The sequence below is a fragment of the Aptenodytes patagonicus genome, chromosome 1, assembly GCF_965638725.1.
Source record: "Aptenodytes patagonicus chromosome 1, bAptPat1.pri.cur, whole genome shotgun sequence".
In the NCBI taxonomy this organism is placed as follows: domain Eukaryota; kingdom Metazoa; phylum Chordata; class Aves; order Sphenisciformes; family Spheniscidae; genus Aptenodytes; species Aptenodytes patagonicus.
In genome coordinates, this window is record NC_134949.1 from 70,379,315 (window position 1) to 70,406,725 (window position 27,411).

Genomic DNA, 27,411 nt, shown 5'->3' on the forward strand with positions numbered 1-27,411 from the left:
AGCCCGGAAGCCCCGAGGCCCTCGGCGGCGGGGCCATGGCGGGCGCGGGGCCGCGGCGGCTGCCCCTGTCCCTGCTCCTCGTCTTCCCCATCCCGCTCGCCGGCGCGGCCCTGCGGCTGCTGCTGGGCGCCGCGCCGCCCTTCACCTGCTCCCAGCCGGTAAGGAGCGCCGAGAACTCGGAGGCGCCGGCAGGCAGGCGGCGGGGCCGGGCGGGGCACGGGCCCGGCGGGGCACGGGCACGGGCCCGGCCCCGGCGGCGTTCCCGTGGCGTCCGCGGCGGGCCGGGCCCGGCGGCAGGGCCGGGGAGGCGGGGGTTTCCCGCTTCCCGCGGTGTCTCGCGCCGCCAACGGTCGCTGACCGCCGGTGTGCCGGTGGGGGGGTCCCACGCGCGGCCGTCCCCGCGCGGCTTGGGGCCGGGACGGGGACGAGGAGCCGGCGGGCCGGAGGCGGGGGGGCGGCGGCGGCCAGGAAGTTGGGATGCGGGAGCGGCTTCCCCGCCGGGAGGGGTGCGGGGGTCAGCGTGGTCTCGCTCGCCCGGGAAAGGGCTTGTCGGGCGGGGGACGCGGTGCCCCCGGCCGGGGCCTGGGCCCGTTCCGCTCCCTCTCGAGCGGGGAGCAGCAAGTGGCTCTGGGGCGAACGCCCCGGAGCCGCCTCAGACCTAGCCGTGGCCCCCCGTCCGCAGACGGCCGCGGTGGGCAGAGCCTCGGGAGGGGAGCTCTCCCTGGCGGGGTGAAGCTGGCGGCGAGCGCCGGTCCGAAGCGGAGCCTGGAAGCGGGGGGAACTGCCCGGGCAGGCAGCGGGCTGGCGGCGCTGGAGGTGACCGCGGATGGGTCCGCCCGCCGAGCTCTCGCAGCTGAGAGTGGGTGCCCATGCGAGGTCGGTGGCCGTTATGGTCCTGCTGCTGCTGACCTCATCCTTGCGTCACGCTGTGTTGCTCAGTTAAGACCCGGTACTTGTTTATGTACGGTTTGGGGGGGGGGTTGTTTGTGGTTGATGTAGGCTGTATGTATCAAAGCAACTGTAGATAACGCATTAACTTAATGTTAAAAAAGAATTATAAATACTGCAGAATTAGCCTGACTATGTGATGGCTGCCAGGAAATGCCTGTCGCTAACAACTGTGGGGGGCCGTGGCTGGGGCTGAGACTTGCTGAAACTGCCAGAAGTTACTGAGTAGGATGTGAGTCTTTGAGAATAGCTGAGGTTGCCTAATGTCCTCAGTGTTTTAACCTGTTCCTTGCAGCCGAGGGGGTTTTAGGAGGAAGGAGGGAATCTCTGCTGAAGGAGTAGGTAAACAAACATTGTATGTACTTGAAATTTTGAAAAGGCAGATTTTGGTTGCCTTTTCTCCCTGTGAAACCAGCCAGAGAGGATATAGATTGAGAGGTGCAGATGTGGTGAGCTAACCCCAGCTAACTTTGGCAGCCCAAAGTATGAACTCCTAGCTGGTGTCTCTCTCTCTCTCTTGGGGGGGGGGGGCAGGGGAGGGTTGTTTGTTTTGGTTTGGTTTTGTCTAAGATACATGTAAAGAGTGTGTAGGAGGGCGAAGAGGTCTAGTTTTGCTTTTTACTTCTGTTAACAATAGCAGTGCATGCATAAACAGGATAATGGGCAGCTATCTTCTAAGCTAGAAAGTTTTATATGTCATGATGCACCCTCAGCAGCCTAGAGAAGGCAGATAGTCAGATGTAGCTATAGACATACGTAAACCAAAATGTGTCCTTTGAGATGAAAGCTTCTATAATCTTTTCCCATACATGTTTCCTATCCTTTGTCTATTCTGCCTCCTTTCCCAATGTTTGAACGTATACTTAGCCCTGTTTTACCTGACCTCTGCTCTGCTGCCTTCACTCCTATTTAAATATACCCCAAGAAAACAGTCCACTTCTGCGATTTTACTTTAGGCTGGGCATTCTGGAGTTACAAAATGCAAAATCTTAGCAAAGGGGAAAGAGGACATTACAATATTCCTTAGGCATCTAACGTAACCATGGGTATCCCAAACATTGTTAGTCACACAGAGCTTGAGAGTAATACATTATAGAGCATATAGAGTGTCCTTGGATGCTTGGACTTTGACTGACTTTGTCTTCCTGGCTGTACCTCTTTTTTTAGGGAACATGAACCACAGTAACTTGGTGAGGGGTTCACCAGTACGTCACCAACTTTCAGTGAGGAAATGTGTTGCCTCGCACTCTGGGTGTGCTCATAGATCAGTGAATGTGTAAGCCTGCTACTTTGGCCTTTTCTTTCAATAAGCCGTTTTCTAAAATGCAGACAGACTTAAGAAAAATGAGTTGGCTAAAGCTGATGAGCAGCCTCTTTAGAAGCAATTGGGAAGGTGCTGACACATAAAGGAAAAAGTACCATCAACTGAAGTTATGACAGTTAAAAACAATTTCCCCTTCCCTTTCTGTCGGTTGCACTGTTTTCGGAGGATGATTCAGTAACCCTTCCAATGAGTGGCTGCAGTGTGGTTCAAAAGGGAAACTGTTGCTGAGCAGGGTTGGTGAGACCTGCTTCCTTTTTCTAACCCACTACACTCACGCTGTTGTTGCTGAGCTTCGGGTTAGGTCAGGGTGAGCAACAGCGTTTTTTTCAGCAAAACTCATGTGGCAGAGGCTGTTTTGGAGATGGAGTGGTGGAGGGAAAGTGTCACAGCAGTATCGGTAGACACCTGTAAATTGTGAAAACTAAATGCTCGTTAACAGCTCATCTTATTAAAATGCCAACAAATGCACTTAATGGGCCTTATTCACCATCTCTTCATCAAACCTGCTCAGCTGTAAGGCTGAATAGCACAGCTGCAAATCCAGTTCCTTCTAGTAACTATTATTTGAATTATGTCATCTGCAGGGAGGTGGGGTTCAGGTTTTTTTTCTATGCACAGGGGAAAAACATACCACATCTTAAATACCTATCTGGTTGTTCACCATCAAGTGTTTAATCACTGTGTTCAGTCATTGGGACGTAACTTCTTTACAACATGGCATGCCTCGTGTCCTGGAGGAATGCAGTGTTTATAACCCTGCCACCTTTAAGGGGCTGTATAGGTGTACATAGTTTGGTCTTTGAAATCCATCTTGCCACCTTGATGGATATACACTAAAAGTCTCTGGAGAAGAATTGATGCAACGTCTCTCATGAAGATGAACGATGGTGGTGCATGTGAGGCAGACTTTTCCTTGTCCTCCTTTACAAACGTGTTCATTTTGCCTTTGCTATTGACCGACTTCTCTCATTCCCCTCTGTAGCATCTTTTTGCTGTGTAGGATGTTACCATAAACCATGGTCACACTTAGTGCTGCTAAAATATTTCTGGACTTCTTGGCACGAAAAGGATTAGTGATCAAAACTACCAAACTTCAGCATAAAAAGGGCTAATGATCAAAACTACCAAAATATGATAGAGAAAACTTTAAAACTGATTTTTGTGAAGAAGCTTCAACTTTTGAGTTTGGGTTTGATTTTGCTGAGAATTTATGAGGGCAAGAGAAAAACTTAGAAATTATAGAGAAAAATGCTTAAAAAATAAAAACAATTTTGTAGAAGACAGTTGTTTCCTACCAGCCTCAAACAAATCATCTTTCAGTAGTTATTCCTGTAACGCGTTCATGTCCTCTTGATCTCTGCTTCTTTTAACTAAGGACTCAGGAAAGGAAAACTACGGTAAACTTCAAATTGGCCAAGCCTCAGAAGATATGTGGAATGGCTCACAGGTGAAAGACAGATTTTGGGAAGCTGGAGTCCTTCCCATGCAGCAGCCACTCTTTAAAGGAAAACTGGATGCTTGCCCAGCTCATGGCAGTTTCCTGCTAGTTACCACAGCATCCTGCTGGGAAATCTTGGCCTCCTATTAATTTAATTGAATTGTTATGACATGGTGCTGTTAATCAGTTTCCTGGTTTTTTCAGATTCATATGATTCTCTACAGCATATGGTCTGTTCTTTTTTGATGTCAAAAGCAAGAAAAATCTTGGAAGAAAGAGTGAAAGAAACAGTTGCTTAGCTTTCTGTGAAAATATGGCAAGTAAACCTGAAGAGTTGACTGTGCCTGTCCTTTTCTGCTGATAATAGTTTTGGGCATCACCTCACAATCGTCTTGTTCTTATATTTATGCCTCCCGTGTCTGTAGCTTTGCTTGTTGGGCCTGCAAAGCAATAGGAAGCTGATGAGAACATCTGTTTAAGCCCCTTCTTTTATAATAACGTGCAGAGCATGTTGCCTGGCTGTGGGCTCCATCTTTAGCTTTTCTGCAGAGCTCTTCATTTTTGTTCCTTCTCCTCCCATTTGTCCGCTTGTCTGTTGCGTGCAGACTGACGCACGTCTCAATTCTGTCAGTGCTTCTTACATGCTTCTAGCTTTATGTGGGCAAGCAGAAACAATCATCGCTGTAATTTTATTTCTATTGTATCATCTAAATTTGTGCTTGCTCAAGTAGGGAAACTAGGCTAAATACTTCTGCTGACCACAGCTTTGTTAATGCACTCTGAATGAGCAATGCATCAGGTAAGGTTTTGGGCTGGTTGGACCTTTACAAGGGAAAACCAGCAGGTATTCCCCCTGGTGCTGAGGAGGTAGCCAGTGCAAATCTGGAAGTAGTTGACTTATTTTACTGCAAAACCGACTTGTCTTTTTCTTTAATTGATTCCTGACTTTTGGATGTCGTTCTCTGGAGTTACACTTTCTTGGTATAAAAGTATGCCCTCAGCTGCAGCCCAGCCCAGTCCAGTTCACCTGGGCAGTATCCAAAAAGGAGATGAGGGTTTTCATGGTGACTGCTTTCTAGGTATCCTTTGGCGTTGTTATATCTCTGCTTGCGTTGTGGCTTATCTTCTCCTCCTGTTACCTTTGCTTCCTTATGCCAAGTGAGAACTTCCTGGCTGGATGAATTGTTCTTCGGGGCATTTTGGGCTGTTAAGTCATTCCTATAGTGCTTTGGGAACTGGGAAGGGAGTGGACCAGCAATTGAGTTGGTGCAGGCTGCTGTGTGGTGGGAGAATCCTTCCCGCACCTCTTGGGGTAAACCTGCTAAATTCTTGACTAACTGGTGGCATCTTAAAACACTCCAACATAGTCAGCTAAACATAAAAAAAAGTTACTTGCACAGAAGGTAAACAGGCTAGTGTGGGGTAGGAAAAAAACATATGTAGGTAGCCCCTTGAAAATCCTGAGTAGGGTTGGGAAATGGTAACACACCAGAAAAACTATTGTTGTTTGTCCCCATAGAAACCCAGTGTTGAAAGATAACTCTTATCTTAATTGTCAAGTTTCAGTTCTGAATCCTCATCAACTGACTGATGGTTCCTGACTAAACTCTTGGCTTTTTAATGAATGTCAGAAAGGGCACACCCTCATCGATGCTGGGAACATCATTGTGAACACTTTACCTGGGACAATAGACCTGGAGGAAGAGAGAATCCATTTATCTGCTGTGCTTGTTCAATATTCATGTTGATCATAAAACAAAAAAGGGGAAATGCAGCACTTCCTCATTTAACCATGTCTTACCTGCTAATAAACAGAAACACCAGCACTCAAATGAAAGGAGATGTTGCTGCTCTTCAGGCAAATAATGCCGTATAATTTATATAAGGCTTTATCATGATGCAATTTACAATAAATACCGATAACTGCAACAGCACTAGGACAAAATGACTGAATATTAAGTGATAGGTTTTAACAGAAGTCATTAAATTAAAAACAAAAAACCCATGGTTAGCAGCCAGTCATTTTTGTTGCCTGTTGTGGGTTCACCCCAGCTGGCAGCTCAGCCCTACACAGCTGCTCACTCTCTCCCCTCAGTGGGATGGGGAGAGAATTGGCAGGGCAAAAGCAAGAAAACTTGTGGATTGAGATAAAGACAATTTAATAGGTAAAGCAAAAACTGTGCACACAAGCAAAGTGAAATAAGGATTTGATTTCCATCAGCAGGCAGATGTTTAGCCATCCCCAGGAAAGCAGGGCTTCATCACATGTAACAGTTACTTGGGAAGACAAATGCTGTAACTCTGAATGTCCCCCCCTTCCTCCTTCTTTCCCCAGTTTTAATTGCTGAGGACAGTGTCATATAGTCTGGGATATCCTTTTAGCCAGTTGGGGTCAGCTGTCCTGGCCGTGTCCCCTCCCAAATTCTTGTGCACCTCCAGTCTACCTGCTTTGGGGGGAGCAGTGTAAGAAACATAAAAGGCCTTGATGCTGTGTAAGTACTGTTCGGTAGTAACTAAGACATTCCTGTGTTATCAACACTGTTTTGGTTGCAAATCCAAAACATAGCACCATACCAGCTGCTGTGAAGAAAATTAACTCCATTCTAGCCAAAACCACTGCACCTGTTTATGCAAGGGGCATTGTCAGGCTAAATAATTTACCTAAGAAAGTCTGATTAAGCATTTGAAGTGTTAGGAGTAATTTTTTTTCATAGCTTAATCTGCTTTCCATACTGATAGTTACAATTTATATTTTTCTCTTTTTCAGTGATTGTAGTTTAACTAGTTTTGATTTGGTTTAATCAGCATTTGCTTGCTTGCTTTCTAGTTTTTTCCGTATCAAAGGATTTAGGTTGCAGATGCTACCTGGGAGTGTTTTGGGGTGGGGGGGAAGGAAACCTGATTTGGGAGGTACAAAGTTGCAATAACATTTCTATTAACTATACTTGTAACCAGTTTTTCTTAAGTCCGACAGGATCTAAATACTCAATGGAGGATTTGTCTGTATATTTGTCTGTAATAGTTTGGTGCAGTATAACTGTGAAAGTACAGTTCAGACTAAATTGTATTTATATTCAAATTGATCAAGTTGATTCCCCTAGTTGTGGCTGGTTTGACCTTCTGAGCACAGCAAAAATAGTGAAAAGTACCTCTTACATGTTGTTACACATTGACATTAAGTTCATAGATTTATTTTGCTCTTGGTTATGTTAGAGCTCCTCTGCCCCACGCAGGGCACTGCTACACAGCTTTTGGGGCCATTTGCCCCAAGACTTCCATCTAGCAAGACCCTGTTTGGGTGTTTCCAGAGCTGTTAGTGCCGCAACCTAGGTGTGAGGCTGGGGATCCAACAGTGAGTTGAAAACCTCAAGAAGATCCAGAGCGAAGATAAGGGAGAAGGCAGGTGGCTTCTGCAGGTGAGCTGCTAACATCTGGGGATCGGGGTAGAAAGGAAGAGAACAGGGTGAGAGAACCGCAAGGAAAGGTTAAGTGTGTCACTGTTTATCCCCCTTCCCTCCTCATTTATCAAAGAAAATTTATTAACAGTGCAAAGTAATTGGAATATTTGTTCTGACTCTGGGATGTTGCCTTAGTCCTAACTTAGTGCAGCAAAGATGATTTCATTTTGAAAAATATAATGTTGCTGGCTGCCTGGTAGGAAAACAATTCTTCACCAAAGTTCTGTTCTCAGGCAAATTGTTATATAGATTTGTATATATTTAGAAGTTCAGAGTGGCCAATTAGGCAGATTCCTTCCTTTGAACTGATTGAAATATTTCCTAAATGATAATAAAGTTGGTCAATATTACGCAACTTGGGTGTTGCACTGGATCTTTTTCAATATACCGTATCTTGGGTACGTTTGTAGTACTGCTTATTGGGAGTGTGGATGTGTTACTTGTGAAGGGTGCCTGAAGACTGGATTTATACCTGTGTCTTGTTTTGACTTGTGTAACAAAAGCCTGGAAGATTTTTCAGGTTTTATTTTTTATATAAGCATGAGGAGCTTAATGCCAAATCTGCCTGCTTTCACTCAAGGTTTGTAGGAACACAGATACTTTAGCTGAAACGTGAGTGTTAATGTTGGAAGTATTTTTTTTCATAGTCAGTAGAACTCTGCTCATGTTTGAAATAGGTTGCGCAGCACAGCTTGTATGATACCTGATTTAACCAATTGCTTATACTTTTTATTTCCTCCAAATAATAAAAAGCTTATTAATTGATGTGATGTTAAAGCCACACGGCTTTCACTGTGAGTTCTTCAAAGGCAGGATGTAGTTCTGTCTTGTTACAAGCAGACAAAAGCCAGCACAGCTGTGAAAGAGCAGTGCCCACCTTCCTCCTCAGGCCTGGCGGTTTGTTCCCAGCCTCTCCTGTACAAGCAGGAGCAGAGGTGCAGAAGGGCAGAAGATCTGGTTCACAGCTGACCTCCCTTCCTCTCCTTGAGTTGGTTTCAGGCTGTAGCCAGGTGCCTGCGTGGTCACACACATGCTTGTGCCAGCACAGGGCAGGCTGCAGTGCTGGGGTGTAAGTGAAGGGAGGTTTAGGGCTGCATCTCTGGCAGTGATGGTGTCTAATGCCAACTTAGTGTCTGTGAAACTTCAGCTTTCCGTGCCATACTGGAGGGCATGTTCACTACCGAAAAGGCACAGCTGGCTTTTTCAAGCATCCATTCCTGAAAATGTAAATACAACCTTGGATAGCCATGGCCGTACTGCATTAATAAGCTAAGCCCCAAATACACTTGGAGTTGACCTTAAGTTGCAGAGAGGTTAAAAACCCTGTTGACTTGCCTCCTTCACTGGAATGAATTATATTGTGGCAGCAGTGTGACAATAATATCCACCTTTATATGTCAAGGCATAGGAAACAAGTGGGAGGAAACCTAGCCCTCATCTTGATTTAGTAAGTCAGTGAAAACTTCAGACTTCCTTATTGCTAGGATTTTGCATCGCATTAACCAAGCAAACTTACATGCTTTCTTCTGGTGACTGTGGGGTCTTCCAGTGTAAACAAAACGTACCTGGGGGAAACCAGGCAGAGCCCACTTAACTTCTGGCTGCTTCTTTATGTTCAGGACTTTGTATCTTTATACTTAATATGAAAGAGTCTAATTCTGATTGATTATTTTTTTCCTTCATGGGTTGCCTCTCAAATACATTTCTAGAAAGTAAAATCACCATATCCTACTTACAAGCCTGGCACTTACCAGATGTTTTCTTTTCCCTTCCCTGCTTCTTCTGAGGCTTCAGGAAAAAGACCAGCCATAACTGATGCAGCCTTTTTGTTCAGGCAATACAGGACCATTCATCACAGTGTGCTACTAGTCATTTATCGGATTTAAGTTTTTAGAGTGTCATCGCATGTTGGTTTTGAACCCAAATGTAAGATGAAGGGGATGCCCTGCAGTAGGCAGTACGTAACCCAGTACTTGAGTGGCAAGCCTAGCTGCAGAGAGCTCATACTTCCAGTCAGATGGGCTTAGGCCTTGCAAGCGTTACCAGCAAGATCAGTGCTGGGTAGCAGTAACTTAAAGCAATGGTATTTAAAAACCATATCCATCTACTTCAAGCAGTCTTTAATGTCACACTGGTTTCTATTTTCACAGTCCTGGATTTTGGAAGGTTTTTACTCTCATCATCTTGCATTTTTGCCTCTCCAATTTCTTTCCATTATTGCAACTACTACCATCACATATGCAGTTCAGGTGTTCACAGGTTTCATGCCCTGTGTCCTTTGGTTTTCTGATTAATGACTTTGTGCAATGCTTCTTGATGGTTAATTCTTCTGGTTTGTATGCGTCACTACTCACTGAATTGTTTTCTTACTGCCCCTCTCCTGCCACCAAGCAGAAGCAAATTACTGTCAATCCAGTTTCTATTCTGAGAGTAATATTCTTGTTTCTTTCCCCCCCACAGGATTTAAACTGCCTCGTAAGAAATAGTAAGTATTCTTTTCTTCATTGCAGTTTTCTCATCAGATCATGCTTTTTTTTTAACTGGGTTCATACAGCAAGTTCTTCCTGCTAGAACCAGAGATGTAAAGTGAAGCACTGCTGTCATGCCTTGCTTTGGGAGTTTTTGGTTTGATCCATAATCAGCTCCAGCTAAAAGGGGAATGGAAAGTTAATTCTTTTTCAGGATAGAGTTTGGGGGTGGGGGGTGGGGTGGGTGGAACACAACCCAACTTGTTTAGTTTCTATTTAAAGCTGGGATGGTCAGTTTTTAAAGAAATGAGAAATTTAGGACAAGTTTGTCAGTAAATGTTCATTACAAGCTATGATAGTACCTGATGAAAAATTAGTGTATGAACTAGAATTTAAAAAGGGGCATAAAGGGGTGCAGCTGAAAGCAATTAATGTAAATTATTGGGCATAAAGTCCAATGAATTAACTCGACCTTAAAGGTCTTTTCTAACCTAAATGATTCTATGATTTGGAAAAGGAAACTAGAGTTACTGTAAGTCCCACTGAACAAATATATTGGCTATACCAGGGGTAAGGGGTCAAGTCTTAGCAATGGCACACATTTGAAACACTTCAGTATAATTATGGGTAAATGTTCTTAAAAAAGGAGAACATTCTGCATTTGTCTGTTTGGTACACGGAGGTGTCTAGACGGTGCTGCAGAACTCCTTGGCCTTTCTTTGCAGTTGTTGTTTTAAGCAGGCTCATTTCTGCCTCAGTGCCCAACCCTGTATCATACTGGCACAAATATTTTTGTAGCCATGCTTGGCATGCCAGATCAGGGAGATGACTATGCTGAAAATAACCAGATTTTAAACTTTTTTGGCAGGAGGGAGATTGGGTGGGATCAGATTGGATCGTATTTCCCACTGGCAGACAGCCATTGGAATATAGCGTGACAACATGGCTAAGCCAAGCTGCAGCTCCATCATTAAAATGCTGCCTTATTTGAATATTTGGTTTAAATTCTGCCTTATAGTTCTTGTTATGTTTTTCTGCTCTAGGTAAAAGATTTTTTTTTTAGTGCTTAATACACTCTTTTCTGAAAGGTACTTTAATCTTATCAGGTTTTCTATAGATATTTTTTGGTAGAATGAGCCTTTGAGGATTGTCTAATTACTTCCTAAGCCTAAAACCATGCTGTCACAAGAAGGGATAGTGCCCACTTTCCACTGTTCCCATCACTGAAAGTGTACTTTGGGGGGGTGGGGGGTGACTGTGCACTGCATAATGGCAAACTGCCGGGGGGGAGAGTGCTGCTCTTACCTGTGTCCCTTCCAGCATCTGGCTGCATGCTCCCACTGCTTCCCCTGGGACAGTGCCAACGGTGGTGGGCCTGCAGGCTGAGCTGCTTCCTTGAGCTCTGCCTGATGGAGTAGCCCACCAAGGAAAACTTTGTTTGGCGGGTCATTTTTTTTATGAACCAAATCATCACACAGCCCCATGATTGTTTGAACTCATGCAAGGGAATACGTGGAAAATGTAGCCAAGAGAGCAACATTTCATTAGCAGCATGGATTTCTATCAGCTGAAACTGGTAGCAAAACATGTTTTGCCTTTGAGGAGTTCAACCTACAAATTTATTCTCTTGCTTTTCGTTGTTCTGTTTTTCAATATTACAGTGGTTTAGTGTGGATGCAACAAGTAGCTAAAGAATATCGTACTGATCTCTCCAAAGCTTGTATGATCATTTTAGCTTTTTTCTTCTTTTTTGATATATTCAGTGATCACACTAGCCTGTTCATATGATTCATAGATTGCATTACACAGCTCGTGTTCATTAGTTTTTCTGCTAGTTTTTCAGTAGTGCTGTTATGAATAAATACCATTATAAATTTTCATTAGGTAAATATGGCCTACACTACATGTGCTTAGATATATATTACAGTATGCCAAGAAGTCTTTTGTCTGAATGGGTCCAGTATACAAAGTGACTCAGACTTATTTTTATTGACAGTTCTGCCTTCACCTCCTCCCAAGTCTGACAGTTATCATACACTCTATCATCAATTATTTTATATTTCTAGATTGTTGATATTTTTTAGAAAAATGCATAGCATTGGGCCTACGCTCACCCCCGCAGAGCTATTTAAAACATTCAAACAGTAATGATTTCCCACTTGCAACTCCTCCTTGATTTGTCAGTCTAGTTCTTCCTGTGTTGTGCTTCACTGATATTCAGCAGAGCTATTTTAATATGCTCTGATAAGTCAGATGTCTTACAAAAGTCTAAGTAGATCATGTCTGTCTAATGCCTGTCATACTTGATTTCATTTTCTGATGAGATTACAGGACCAGTTTTCCCTAACACTGTATTGACTAGCATAAATTATTTTTCTGTCCGGAGAGCTCATTAGTTTAGGAAAGGCATAACAAGCAGTTGTTGGAACCTAAATTCAGATGTATATTCAAATTAAAGTAAGGCAGTTTTTAAACAGAAAGTAATTACCCAGGGAAATTGTTCCAATAGTTATCTGACAGACTTCTTATCACTGGAAGGCTGGAAATTAGTACTAGTGTTCTAACATAGGTCTGTTTCAGCAGCAAGGTATGGTCTTGCTGCAGGAGATACTGAGTAAATTCACTTGACCTGTTTAAACCTGACTACATTGATTGTGATAATTACTAATGGATTTTAAGGAAAAGAGGAAGTGTAAGTTACTAGAATGAGTGAGTTCAGAATATTACAGGCAATTTATAAAGTACTTGCATGCTGAAAACTGCCTTTCTGAACCGTGAAGCAGTCTGTCACCCAGTTTTGCCCTCTGAGTAACCCTGACCCAAAGGGCAGACCATAACTGCAATTAAGCGGAGTTTCCTCAGCCCCGCTCTAAATGGCAGCTTGCATTTGCTGGACAGGTACCTGCATGGAGGCGAGCTGGCTGCAGGTTCCCGTGTGGACTCCTTCTGCTCCGAGCAGTCTTCATGTCTCTTCTGATGTTTTCTGTCAGATGGATGGAAACCTGCTCCCTGTGCTTCGGATAGAATGGAAAGTGGCCACTGATGGTAAGTGGCGGTTGTTTAATGTGAACATGGAGCAGAGGAATTAGGTGTGATCTAGTAAGGATAGGGAGGAGAATTATGACTTGGAAGTCTTTTACTGATCTAGTCATGAAAGTAGAGCTTTGAAATTTGGGGGTTTGGCTGCTTCTTTTTGTTTGTTTTAGGGGATGATTTTGTTTTTTCTTGGTGACTGAATCAGGGCTTTGTGTGTGCTGGGTATTCAAGAATTTAAAATGTTTCCACTAGTATGGGATAATGATATTTAAAATGGGAAAAGCAGAAAAAAATGGAATCCAGTGACCCACACCTTTACCATGGCAGTGAGGGGAGAAAGGAGGTTCACGCTGCAAGCATTGCCTTTTCAAGGCATAGCAATGACTGCAGCAGTCTTGTGCAGGAGAATTACATCTGTGAACTGAACAAATGAGAATTAATTTGAGAGCACAAATAGCTTATGTGCTGTTAACCCAATGCAAGTTCCTCCCATTTTTGGGTAATCTAGTCCTTGTAACTTAAGTTTCCTATATGCAGATGTGTCTTGATAAAGGAATAATTGTCTCATTCTTGGAGCCTAAATGAGTACCACTAAGTCAAGTTTTCTCACTCTCCAAATATCTTTGATTATTTATTTTTTGTTTGTTTGTATATGGTGTTTCCCTTGCATGCGCTTGTCCGTGGTTTTGCACTGATTCAAGACAGAATTAAATGCATTCATTTCTTTCTTCTGCCGGGCCTGTGTCTGAGTGCTGTATAGAGTTATTATCTCAGTATAGCTATAGTAGTGTAGAAGCAGGTGTGACTCAGGTAACCCAGTCATTTTGTGTAGCTGTGGTTATAAACTTTCTCATTGGGATTGTCTGTACCAAAATAAAAGCATATTTACTTGGTGCCCAAACTGCATGAAGCAGCCTTGAGAGGCAAAGCTAAACACAACACAACCTGTGGAACTGCCAGGGTGTCTGGAAAAATGAAGTTGCCTTCTATGCTGCCCCTTCACTTGCACAGATGGAGCTCTTGCCATGCAATACAACCTTTAAGCTGAAAGTGCTGTTAGTCAACCCTGCATGCTCACTTTTTCATGGCCAGTTATCTTTGTGTTGGGATCCCCAGTGCTTCAAAGGAGTAAGACTGTGACAAGACTAGGCACGGTGGTAATCTCTGTGGGGGTTGCAACCTCTACATGTGCAGATGACAGGAAAAGACATCTCTCTGTCCCTGTGCCTGCAGCTAGCATCCAGTATCTCCGAGGGGCAGAGCTGGCTGTGATGCAACTGAACAGCAATCAACAGATCTGTGCCCAGTTTGACTTTCAGAACAACTTGCCACTTCAGGTCCGTCCGGATGGAGGCCGGGTGAGTGCAAAGGGCTCTAAACTACTTTTTTCTAATCCATGGGTTTGTTTCTGCTTTTGCTGTCATACAGCAAGGTTATTGATTAAAAAGTACAAACTGGTTAGAAGAGTTGATGAAACAATCAAGATACTGGGCTTGAGACCTGCTGTTGTTTCCAGTTTGTTTTACACCTGTGTGTAACTGTACAAGCTGCTTGCTTATCTTGGTTTCTCTTTCACTCTTCCTATCTTTCAGGTTTTAAGAATTGTTGCTTTCACTGCCTAGCACATGTCTTCATTCTGGATGTTGCTTAAAGCAACTCGTTGTAGGAGTTTTTGCGTTCTGCTTGACAGCTCTGACATAGCCTTCTTTTTAACTCAACCCTTCCTTTTACTTCCACCTCTTTCTTGTACCCTCTTGCTGTGGAGAAAAGCACCAACCTTAGGAGTGGTCCTTCAGCTTACACTCAGTCTAGGAAACTTGTCAGAAAAATGCTGAGCATCCACAGCTCCCTTTATGAACAATAGGAATCTGGAGTTCATTTGTTATCACGCAGAACTGGGCCATAGTTAGCTTACCATCTGGAGCCGGTGCCTCTCCCAGAATTTGCACAGCGCTGCTGATATGTGGAAAACAGTAGAGATTTAAGAAAATATTTATGGAATGGCCAGGTACAGAACTATATATGTATAAGGGCAACTCTAAATACTTAACACTTGCACAGCACTGCAAGATTCATACTAGACTAGAATTTCAGTCTCAAAACTGCATATTTTAGCCTCGTTTTCTTTCAGTTCAGAATGAAATTAAGTGGAAACTCATGCCAAACAACTGTGTTGAGACTGTTGTGTCTGTTCAGAGATCCCAAGAAATAACTGTACTTTTCTCATTCTAAACAGAAGAATTTGAGCTAGACTAAGGGACTGGTATATTTAATATACCTGAGTTCCATTTTTTTTATAGTCAAGCTTCAGAAAAAGGGTCATATGGGATGAGGGAACACAGTGGAACAGGCCCAAGCCAGCTGTTAATTTCAGTGCCTTTATAGGACAACATTCTCACTTTAAATCCTTGTGAATGTGTTTTGTTTTCAGTGGAATTTCACTTTTGACCGTTTTGAAGTGGAACCTGGCCAGACTTACCAAGTGACTGTCTACCACCTGCCCAAACTGGGCGTAGATGGAGACTACAATTGCAAGTCCACATCTTTCACAATGCCTGGTAAGAGATGCTCTAGTTCGCTTAGGACTGTGATGGTTTGTGGACCTGTGGTTGGGGTTTTTTTTTCCAGACGAGACCCATGAACTATGAGCAAGTTTGGCAATAGGGTGACAGTATTATAAAAACCTGTTGTCCTTTCCGAATGCTGCTGTTTAGAAAGTCCATGGTGCTAGCCTTATCTACAATACCCCTGTGGTATATATCCAAACTGCATGTGCTGCGACTCACCATCCTTATTTCTGGGATCCTGTGTCCAGAAGTTTGTCAAACCTAAGGCACCTGAAGGTGCACAAGTCCATGGGACCCAATGAGATCCATCCGCGGGTCCTGAAGGAACTGGCGGATGAAGTTGCTAAGCCACTATCCATCATATTTGAGAAGTCGTGGCAGTCCGGTGAAGTTCCTGCTGACTGGAAAAGGGGAAACATAACCTCCATTTTTAAAAAGGGAAAAAAGGAAGACCCAGGGGAAGGAGCTACATGCCAGTCAGTCTCACCTCTGTGCCTGGGAAGATCATGGAACAGATCCTCCTGGAAGCTATGCTAAGGCACTTGGAGGACAGGGAGGTGATTTGAGACAGCCAGCATGGCTTCAGCAAGGGCAAGTCCTGCCTGACCAACCTAGTGGCCTTCTATGATGGAGTGACTACATCAGTGGACACGGGAAGGGCTACAGATGTTGTCTCTCTGGACCTCTGTAAGGCCTTTGACACGGTCCCCCACAACATCCTTCTCTCTAACCTGGAGAGGTATGGATTTGATGGGTGGACTGCCCGGTGGGTGAGGAATTGGTTAGATGGTCACATCCAGAGGGTAGTGGTCAAGGGCTCAGTGTCCAGATGGAGATTGGTGACGAGTGGTGTCCCACAGGGGTCCGTATTGGGACTGGTACTGTTTAATATCTTCATCAGTGACATGGACAGTGGGATCGAGAGCACCCTCAGCGAGTTTGCAGATGACACCAAGCTGAGTGGTGTGGTTGACATGCCAGAAGGACGGGATGCCATCCAGAGGGACCTGGACAAGCTGGAGAAGTGGGCCTGTGTGAACCTCATGAGGTTTTAACAAGGCCAAGTGCAAGGTCCTGCACCTGGGTCGGGGCAACCCCCACTACCAGTACAGGCTGGGGGATGAAGGGATTGAGAGCAGCCCTGCCGAGAAGGACTTGGGGGTACTGGTGGATGAAAAGCTGGACATGAGCCAGCAATGTGCGCTCACAGCCCAGAAGGCCAATCCTATCCTGGGCTGCATCAAAAGAAGCGTGGCCAGCAGGTTGAGGGAGGTGATTCTGCCCCTCTCCTCTGCTCTGGTGAGACCCCACCTGGAGTACTGCATCCAGCTCTGGAGCCCTCAGCATAAGAAAGACACGGGCCTGTTGGAGCGGGTCCAGAGGAGGACCACAAAAATGCTCAGGGGGATGGAACACCTCTCCTATGAAGAAGGGCTGAGAGAGTTGGGGTTGCTCAGCCTAGAGAAGAGAAGGCTTTGGGGAGACCTTCTTGCAGCCTATCAGTACTTAAAGGGGGCTTATAAAAAAGATGGGGTCAAACTTTTTAGCAGGGCCTGTTGCGACAGGACAAGGAGGAATGGCTTTAAACTAAAGGGGTGTAGATACAGACTAGATATAAGGAAGAAATTTTATACTCTGAGGGTGGTGAAACACTGGCACAGGTTGCCCAGAGAGGTGGTGGATGCCCCATCCCTGGAAACATTCAAGGTCAGGTTGGACGGGGCTCTGAGCAACCTGACCTAGTTGAAGATGTCCCTGCCCATGGCAGGGGGGTTGGACTAGATGACCTTTAGAGGTCCCCTCCAACCCAAACTATTCTATGATTCTATGAAACCTCTGCTTGGAATAAAGTGCACGTGGAGGGACTATTCTGTGAAGGCCAGACCTTTTGATTCTGTCCTACGTGGAAGATACTGTTACGAAAATTTTACATGCTCAGTAGAAAGCTGGACAAAACCTTGGACTTGGGCCTCTGATTTCTGAGAAATTGCATTTGTAGCTTGTCAAGAATTCTGCTACAGCTATGGCTAAAGAGAAATTCATAATTAAACCTGAAAACCAGTATAGGTGCCCCTCTGAGGGGCTGTTTGAAGATAAGTTACATCTGCTGGATTTTGTTGTCAAAATGTTCATCAGTGGAGCAGGCACAAAGATATTTCATCTACATGAATGGGACTGTAGCGTAATCTTTCATGCTCTTTGCAGACTATCACTGCAGCTTTTATTTAATTTTAAATCTTTCAAAGTTGCTCCTCTGCTTGTGGAAGCTGGAAGTACAGGCCAGAATTTCCAAATCAGAAGGAGTAAAGTTTGGCTTCTAATATTAAATTTAGACAGATGAAGTTTGATTTCAAAGGCACAGTTAGGCATAATTTACCAAGAAACTCGATAGAGCTGAGTACCTGACCTTTTCTTGTGTATATGAAAATTTTCCTATAACTAAAAAGAACTTGTTTTATTGTTTTCCCTGAAGATGCTGAGCATCTGCAGTGCCCTCTGGCTGCACTGAGTAATTTATAAATATTTGGCACTCAATAAACTTGTTCATAGTTTTCTTCTTAACTTGCTTATAGTTGTCAACATGACTTTGTAGTTATAAAATGGCAAAGTATGTGATGTGCCAGTCAATGTGAGCTGGAAAAGGAGAGGGAGCACTTCGTTTTCAGCCCTCTTATCCTTTCTTATACCTGATCATACTGTGAACTTCCAGGCTTTTATCTTCCACTGTTCTTCAGAAACCTAGTGCATTGTGTCAAGCTCAGCAGTTGCAGGGAGCTTTGCTGATTAGAGCTTACATGTGAATTACAGAGGCACTATATATTTTCCAACTTTGAAAGTTGGAGATTTAAGATATGCAATGTTTTCTTTCAGCTGTTTAAGCAAGGAGTTGTTCCTTTTCCTTTGTGTCCAAACCCTGGAGGAGAGACGTAGTTTAGGCTGAGACTTATAAATCCCACATTGCTAAATATTGAATATGTAACTCTGGATTTGACTCTGAAGAAAGTCCCAAAGAGTAGGGCCAATCTGCTAAAGGAAGCAAAGAGGAATTATAAATGTGGAAGAGTGTTTTGGGATCAAGAAAGATTCCAGCCTGCTAGTTTTCCTGGGGCAGAATGCTTTTGGAGGCATCTATTGCTGCAGTGCATCCAAGGTCCAGAGATCAATATGAAGTTTTAATTCCACTATGACCCTCTCTGCACAAGTCTTACATTAGCAAGAGATGTCAAATATTACTATTATAATAGTATTGTATGTTTTCAGTCTTTTCTTATTAATTATCTCTGTTCTGAAAAAAAACTAACACCATAAAATCAGTGGAGGTGTTAGTTCATACATTGAAAACCAATACTATTCTGCTGCAGAATAACTGCTTTGGAACAAAGGTCTCTAGTCATCAAGGAGGACTTAGTTAGGTCTCTGGCTTCTGATAAGAAAATGTGTGTTTTTCCTAAATGGAAGTACAATGTTTCTGACTAATCACTGATGGTCTTTCTTGCAGACTGCAAGGACTCTCTAATGAAAAGAACAATCCCATGTATAAAGACAGGTAAAAATTTTTCTGTTTGAGGTACCCTGTTGAAATATTTCTGACAGTTAAGAAACTTGGGAATATCCGCACTATTTCCAGGCAGCTTGTGGGAGCCCAGGATCCAAGGTAAAAGTCTAGATGATACAACTCTGCTTGTGAGCTTTAACCCATGGATGGAGTCAGCCCGATACCAAATTCATGTGGCCAGCTTCCTGAATGAGAAGACGTGTAAAATGATCACACGTGATTTCACTGAGGTAATTACCTTCCTAAATTACATCCTCTGTGGTAATTTAGACAAACATTTCTTTAATGGTTGCTAAACAAGGAGTTGGAGCCATGATGTAGGAGATGTAACAAATGCACTTGTACAGCAACTTCAAGGAATTATTTTCACAAATTTTTAATTACCTTTGGAATGGGGAACTTTATTTCAGGAATAAAGATCAAAAAGAGGTTTTATAATGCACGGAGCAGTCTGTAAACATCTGCAAAGAAAACCAAAATTTGATATTTTACTATCTGGGCTTTATTACCTTTGTCAAGCCAATGCCTGGGGGATAAGACTAAATAAATCAACAAAAATTGAAGTGCAAAGTTTCAATAAATCATTGCAGTAGTTTATCAAATGTGATGGGGGGGTGTTAATTTTTTTTAGATCAAGAATGAGTGGTTTTGTAACATGTTTCAATCAAACTGAGAATCAATTCCTGTAGGTCTTACAGCCTGTATTGTCGAGAAGCTCAAAGTAGATCCAGAGTGTCTTCGGACATAAGAAATGCTTTCCTTCAGGCATCTGAGGGAGGAGAAATACTGAATATTTCGTACCAGTCCCCACCCTTCCTTGAGGGAGGGCAGATATATTGGTATTCAATTTGCTTAATCTTTCCATTCCTTCCACACTTAAAACCCTTTGTACTGCATGCACTAAAATGTATTAAGTTATTACTGACACAGCTGGTACAGCTGTATGCATATTTCCCTGGCAGAGGGAATATACCTTATTTTGGAGTATGTATCTGCTAGTCATTGTAAAGAATATATTTAGATTGTCATGATACTGATTGTATACAGCAGGTAACAAGGACAACTTATTTGTCTGTTCTAGTGTCAGAAGCAGCAGTGTTGACAGCTTTTTTAATTAAACGAGGAAGCTTGTTAGTGTTTACACATTAAGTAACTGAAGACATTTACATTGTTAAGAAACTGTAAGTTTGTTTAACACGTTTGAAGTTATACAATGTACATCCTTAATCGTTTCCTGTTACCTCTGCAACCTTAGCCTGCTGTCTTAAATTGTATTACTATGTCTGTCACACAGGACACCTGCAGTGATGGTGGCCGCATCATTTATCTGTTTTGTTATCTGTGAGCTTCTTGTTCCAAAGAAAAAAAAAATCTGCTTCTTTGTACCACTCCATAGTCTCGTGTCAACTCCTCTTCTTTTTTCCTGCTTTCATTCCATTTTCTTCCTTCCCTTATAACTTGCATCTCATTTCTGCAGGGTGGACTTCAACAGCAAGTGAATGTCACAATCAAAATAGAGAAGAACATAAGAGCTTGCTGCAACTACAAAATACAGGTAGGATCTCGCTGTTGTCCCTGTGTCCTTTCTTCACCAACAAGGCGATGAGCAGCTTAGGAATGTTATGCTTTTTGCAGTGTTTTGTTCTGAGATTGCCTAATCCCTAATTACCTGTGTCAGGGAAATGATGATTATGGCTGAAAGAACAATTTTTTTTTATATAGGTGTTCTCTGTAGACAGTGGCTTTTCCTTAGTATAGGGTTGCCAAGTCAGAGACTATGGAGTGGGAATGGCACAAGTATGCAACCCTAGGAGCTCATTGCCTTCTTAATGTATAGTGTAAGAATTCTTGATTAATCTTGTTTTCTGAAGGGAAATGGGAGTTCTGTGTCCTTGCGCTAAAATACAGGGAATGTAGAGGCGGGGGGGGAAGTAAAGTGGGGAACAGAATTGCTTTTAAGAATAGCTTCTGTTTTCTGAACTTATTTCAACTGCAGATTCAGCCATTCTTTGCGATCTGTGGCACAGACTGTCTGAGACACTCTGCTTTCATCCCATGTTCACCAGCTCCAGGTGAGAACTGCTTTTCTGTAAATTAGATTCCCATTGTCTTACAGATGAGAGCTGAATTTAATGTAACTCTTGTCTTTTTGCAGGTACAGACCCATCAGGTAAGAAGTTCTTCCAATACCCTGAAACTTCTCTTGCTGTTCTTTTCCTGTCATAGAGAATAACAAATGATCCTCCCTGGGAATGACCCGATGGGCAGGAAATGTCCCCTTGTAACACTGAATTCAGTGTGAATTGTGTTAAGAGTTACTTCACCATGATTTAACGAGGCAAGTATTTGTATGCAGTGCGAACCTTAAAGAGCAATTTTTTAGAGATACTTCACTTGCATAAAATTATTTGACAAACAGTTTTGACAAGAAGAGTCTTAATATAAAATACTTTCTGTCACTTTGCTCGGTGTTAAAAAATTTGCATAATATAAAGCAGCTTTTGGAGAGAATAGCTTGCATATATTCATTTTTATGAATGTCAAGATAAATCATGTGCATAATGATTTGACATCTTTTTTTGGCTGCAGCAACACCTGTAAGGAGTTAGTTTGCCCAAAATTTAAAAAGAAAAAAACACCTGTAGATTGGGGGAAAAAATACATCACCCAAAATGGTGAGGTTTTTTAAGATTACATGAACAGGCAGGACATGGGCGGCATGCCTGTCAAAGCTGGATAAACATTGCTGTTTAGAGGAAGGCTATTGATCGGTATTTTCAATGTGCTGCACATATGGTTCTTTGTGGAGCAAATTTATGGTGTAGAGCATCATCATGAAAGCAGGAATTCATTTTGAGAAGTGACTGTGGTATGTTGTAAGGGGGAAGTGCTGGACTACCCGTGGTTTTGGGCAGAGCCAGGGTCCTTCTCCCTTGGCCCCTGCTGCTCAAGAAACTTCTCTTCTTTGGTGAAACTCTGTTTGTGTAAAGCAATGTCTGAGTGCTATTTTTGTACTGCAGGTGATATGATTATATGGCTCTACTGGTGTATCACTGGGATATGTGTGTTACTGGTGGGATCAGTCATAGCTGGTGTGATTTGTATGACCAAAAAACGAGCAGGTAAGACTCATACCAGCTAGGAAGAAAAGATTTGACGCTAATCCTATTTTTTCCTCCTTCTGTACCTATTCCTTATTGCTGTTTTCTTCCTTGCTGTTCTGATGTCTTGCCACTGAGATAATGCCTATGTAAACACCTTCTGGTTTACGTCACAGGACTTGTAATGTCCTAATACCATCCACCTGGTTAAGTAAAGCCTTCCACGGGTTATGCTGTCTGATACTCCATTTTCATAGTGCTTCAGAGCGCATGAGGGGAAAAAGGAACTTCATAGTTCAGCCCTTTGTTTCCTGCAGATTGCTACAGATATCTTTTCCATTTATTTTTCTCCCGCATTGCATAAGAGTTCTGCAGAACAGAAGCTTCCTGTTTGTCCAGACTGTAGTCTTTCCCCTGTTCCTCAAAGTCTCTACAAAATTCATTTTTATACTATTTTGAGCTTAAATAATGTTTTTCAATTACGATGGAAGAAGAAAAACAGGACACAGAGGTTGACGTTGAGCGGGTTGGAAAATTGGGTACTGAAGGACTAATTCCTCGTCTTTTGTGCTGCAACCATGAGGCAGTTATCACAGGGAAACTGCAATTCACCGTGTTTTTTTTTTTTTACCTGAGAGGAGTAATTGGAAGTCTTTTGGAAAATTTCTTAACATCAAACTTATCTATAAGATGTAGCTAGGAATGTTTTAGTTGCCTCTTCAGAGAAGTCTCTTAAGAAAAAGCTATCTTTAAAAAAGCCTCTTCTCCTTAAGGAGAGGTAGCAGAACAATTGGGGGTTCTGTACTTCCTGAGGCTGGCCAGATCTGGGGAAGATGGAGAAAATTGGTTTTGAATGCATTCCTTCTCCTCTCAAAGGAAAAATGTAGCAAAGTACATGGCAAAATGGGCTGTAGAAGAGTCTTTATTCATTTAGTATATTTTTTTATTAGGCTTCTCCCTCCCCATGGTTTTATCCCTGCAGTTTTTCTTACCTAATCTTTGGAAGGTGTTGTCATTTTAAGGGTTTAATCTTATTTCGTGTTTTCAGAACTGACTGACTTTCTCTCTCTTCCAGCACACTGGCGAGGGAAATGCAACCACAATGATTTGCAAACTGGTAAGATGTCCTGCCTGTGTTTTATCAAGCGCATGTAATGCATTCTAGAAGTCTCTCACAACTGTCCGGAAGGGGCTCTCGTAGGCTCTATTCTATAGGTGCTTCTCAAAACCAAAATGTAGCCTTAGGATCTTCCTGTTTAGCTAAAAGAAACTTTGTAATACCCAATACCCTTGGACAGAGAATATGGAAGTTGAAATGCCGTATTTGGCAGACAGGAGATAATTGCTTTAAGTGGTGAGGCTTTTGACCCAGCTGAGGCTGTACTGGCAAAAGAACCTTTGCCAATCATCTGAGCCATAGCAATAGGAGATTGTTTTGAGGTGGATGCACTCAGCTCTCCAGCAGAGAATATAGCTACGTTTGCAAGCCTCTTGAAGCTGGTGTATTACTTGTGTGGTGAATTCCATGGACCATCCAGGCATTATTATAAGTCACAGCTCCACTGTCTGGACTTTCATGTTAAATTTCTACAATGAGATGTTGTCTGCATATGTTGCCAAACTAGCTTCAAAACTGGTAGCTGCTAGAACCTTTTGTTAATATTCTCCTATGTTGATTGCTGCTGGCTTGCACCATTACAATTTTGGGAATGTGGCTGGGATGAATATTTTTCTGTCGGCTGGGATGAATATTTTTCTGTCTTTCAGCAGCACCATATACCGACCTTCCTCTGCCACCCTTGAAGCCTCGAAAGGTTTGGATTGTGTACTCTGCTGATCACCTGCTGTACGTGGATGTGGTGCTGAAGTTTGCCGAGTTTCTGATGACAGTCTGCGGCACTGATGTAGCCTTAGATCTGCTAGAAGATCATCAGATCTCAGAGCTAGGGCCGTTACCCTGGCTTACTCGACAGAAGAAGGAAATGGAAGACTTATCTTCAAAGATCATCATCTTATGTTCACGGGGCACCCAGGCCAAATGGCAGGCCATGCTTGGGAGTGAGCCTGTGTGTCTCAAGCAAGATCAGCAAAAGCCAATGGGAGACCTGTTCACCCCAGCCTTGAATTTGATCCTGCCAGATTTCAAGAAGCCAGCCTGTTTTGGAATGTATGTAGTCTGCTATTTTGAGGGGATAAGCAGTGAGAGAGATATACCTGATCTGTTCAATGTCACATCCAGGTACCAGCTGATGGACAAGTTTGAGGATATTTATTTTCGGATTCAGGACTTGGAGAAGTTTGAACCTGGGCGCATCCATCGAATCCGGGAAATCACAGCTGAAAATTACGTCGATACCCCTAGTGGGAGGAAGTTGAAAGAGGCAGTACAAAAGTTCAAGAACTGGCAGACGGAGCACCCAGACTGGTTTGAGAGTGAAACCATCTGCTTGGATAATGATGAAGAGTTGCAGTCCCTAAACAGAGAGAGCCAGGTGGATTCACTGCTAAGTGAACCGGGCGGAATTGTGAAACACCAGCTGCACCTACAGGAACCTGACCCCAACTGCTGTTATGTCATCAACCTCCACATGCATGAAGGTGAAAGTAGAGGCTGTAAACTCCAACCTCAACTTAATCCGTGTGGGGATCTGACTTCTCGGACTATGGTCCTTCCTATGGATGAGGCTCCTCCAGTCCAGGTAGTGGAGCCAGTCTCTTCCATGGAAGATAGCAATATAATTGGTCATCATGTGCTGAGCAATGAGGATTGTATGGAAGGAGTTCCTCTTCTGGAGACAAGCTTTCCAATGAGGAATAACATTATCCTCCATGATGACTCTGAAGTTTCAGCAATAGATGACCAGAGTCCTGCAAACCTCTCAGGTGAACTGAGACACCATCTGAATGGACTCATGTACTCTCTTTATCAGCAGAGTGTCCTTCCTTCAGAGCTGTCTCTCTGCCAAGAGGAGGCTGACAAGCAACACCAGTTCGTCTTTGATGACCAATGCAAAGACCAAAGACAGTCAGTGCAGTCAGACCAGGGGTACATCTCTAGATGTTCTCCTCTGCCTCCTGATGACCTTGTGGAGGAGGAGGAGGAAGAAGAGGAGGAGGAGGATCAGGAAAAACAGGTGGTCTTCCATGAACTCTCTCCAGAGGTCTTGAACAGTCTAAAGAGCCTCCAGCAGCAGCTGTTTTTTCAGGACATTCAACGGAGCTCTGACTGGGGGTATCCAGCTGAGGTGATGGACATTGGCCAATCTTTGGAGGACTGTTAGGCTCTATCCGGGACCTGCTCCATTTGAAATACAGGGATGGAATGTATTTCAATGTGTATTGCCACGCACAGTGCTGAACCTGCATTTCCAACACCATCCTTGTCCTTGTATTGTAAATGACTTACTGGTGGGATCTTCCTGTCTGCTGCTAGGAGGCAGGATTGCCCAGCAGACTGGCAACGTTGCTTCCAGTCTCTGTGGAGAGAAGCAATGAATATTAGCCACCCCTGTGAAAGAACAGGCAGTAGTTCTGTTCCTTGGGGAAGTGTATTACATTGAGTCCTCACTGATGGATGGCAGAAAAATTATTGTGCCTCATCCACTTGTGCCTTCAAAATGCCCTCCAGCTGTACTGGTTCTAATGCACTGGGTAAAAGTCATGGCCAGGCTTTGGAAAACAGATTTAGGTAACATGGCAAAATTTGCTTTGCCATTTTAATACACATTTTAAATATTTTGTTGTAAATACTGTGTTAAAGATGTGTGCCTTAAATTTCAGCCAGGTTAGAGCTGTCTCTACCTGGTTGATACATGTCTGGACATTTTTTCTTTTGCCACTCATTCATTCATTTGCAACTGCATTTCCATGGCCACTCAGAAATGGAGTAACCGAGCAGAAAGTGGGATAAACTTTTTATTAGGAGTCTCCATAACTCTCCCTACTGGGAGGCATGTGCTTGAAAACCAGCAAGAGGAGGAAGGGGGAAAAGGGAATAATGGACCAAAAAATGGGATTCGGGCTGCTTATACAATTATAAGAAGAATCTGGGACTGAATACAGAATTCCTGAATCAGGGGACTCTGTATTCTATAATGCACTGCGGCAGCGCTGTTTGCTTTTGGATGTCTTAGCACCAGGAAGACTTGAGCTGAAGATGTAGACAGTGACACACAATTAAGGAAATGAAAGACTATTTTGGAGGGGGGGGGGAAGTGTAGCTTCAGCAGATGCTGTTTTAGAGTGGAGATTGTAACAGAGTTAGGGGAGGCTGAGCTAAAGTGAGTGTAAGATGTTACTTACGTGGGTATAAAGTCAAGCACAGGTAGTTCAGGTTAACCATTGTAAAATACTTAATAGACTAAGGGGTTCATCTTCCAGGAGCAGTGATGGTAGCTGTATCAATTCCAGTGTTTTTAAAAAATTGGGCTTGATGCACTAGGAAAAATCGTCCCCTGTGAGTGATTGCGTGTTGGCCCACGTAGCACTGATTGGGTAGCAGACTAATCGAGGCTGGTGTTTACCCTATTTATTATCACGGTTTCTGCAGTCCAGCCCACTGGATAACAGCTTGAGAGATGTAAATGCATCCAGGCCTTTCTCCTTTGTGTTCAGGCAAGCTTGTCGTTGTCCTGTCCTTCTAAGTTTACTTGTCAAAAAATCTTAAGATAACTTCAGCTTTTTAAAAATCTGGTATCTCAGAAGATAATCTGTTCTTTTGATTTGCAACCAATATTTTGTTATGTGTATTTTATAATTTTATTTGTTTATAACTTGTGTTTTATTCCTTAAATTAAAAAACAAGAATACTTTTTGAATATATTTACTTAAACACTTTTACGTCCTCGATTCTGCCTAACTCCCTATGTTAGTATTTCTTAGAAATCTGAGGCGAAACTGAGAGCCAGAACTAAACTGGCTGACAAATGCCAAAACACTCCTGCAAAGTGTTGCAGCTGAATCCAGTTGAGCTGGATACGGCTGAGGGCCCTTGCGTGTAGGAAGTGCATGCTCCTTCAAAATGGGTGTTAAAGAAGGGAAATGTGTGCAACTTCTGTGCAGGGCTGCTCAGTGAGGCAGAACTGTTAAGACAGCTTGCTTTCTCTGCAGCCAGGTGCCTAGAAAGACTAACAAAGGGACAGTCCCTGCACAGATCCGAAGCTAAGACTGGGTGTGCCACCTTAGCTTCCTGCCTGTTCAGGACCTAACCCAACAGGAGCTAAGTGAGAGGCAGCTGTGATCTCAGTGCTTCTCCAGTGAGAACCCAATTCTCAGATTAGGTGAATAATTGTCACCTTGATGATTCCACTTCTTAAAGTTTCTTTTATCTTACAGCAATTAGTGTGTAAATCTGTTTGGTTTTTTTTTTTTCCCCCCATGAGCGTTTTTCAAGTGGTATGAATTGCTGTAAGTCATTTAAATAGGAAGCTCAGAAGCGTCATCTGGATTTTCTTGCCTTGGTCATTCCCTTTTCAAATAGCTCCCTTGGTGTCGCAGCTTTTAGAATTTGCTTTCA

At 43.2% G+C, this 27,411-nt stretch overlaps 1 protein-coding gene across 4 annotated transcripts; it reads left to right on the forward strand.

Annotated features, from left to right (window-relative positions):
* Positions 1 to 26,707, forward strand: IL17RA (interleukin 17 receptor A). 4 transcript variants are annotated; one of them, XM_076341495.1, is made up of 13 exons: positions 1 to 158; positions 9,629 to 9,653; positions 12,535 to 12,681; positions 13,906 to 14,030; positions 15,104 to 15,230; positions 18,739 to 18,786; positions 18,868 to 19,025; positions 20,273 to 20,350; positions 20,792 to 20,867; positions 20,951 to 20,965; positions 21,816 to 21,917; positions 22,972 to 23,013; positions 23,664 to 26,707. In XM_076341495.1, exons 1-13 carry the CDS (start codon positions 36 to 38, stop codon positions 25,175 to 25,177), a joined length of 2,580 nt encoding a protein of 859 aa, XP_076197610.1. In that variant the 5' UTR covers positions 1 to 35; the 3' UTR covers positions 25,178 to 26,707. The 4 variants fall into 4 exon arrangements, with proteins under 4 accessions (XP_076197610.1, XP_076197618.1, XP_076197629.1 ...); XM_076341503.1 differs by having other exon boundaries at positions 23,667 to 26,707; XM_076341514.1 differs by lacking the exon at positions 21,816 to 21,917.
* The last annotated feature ends 704 nt before the right edge of the window (positions 26,708 to 27,411 follow it).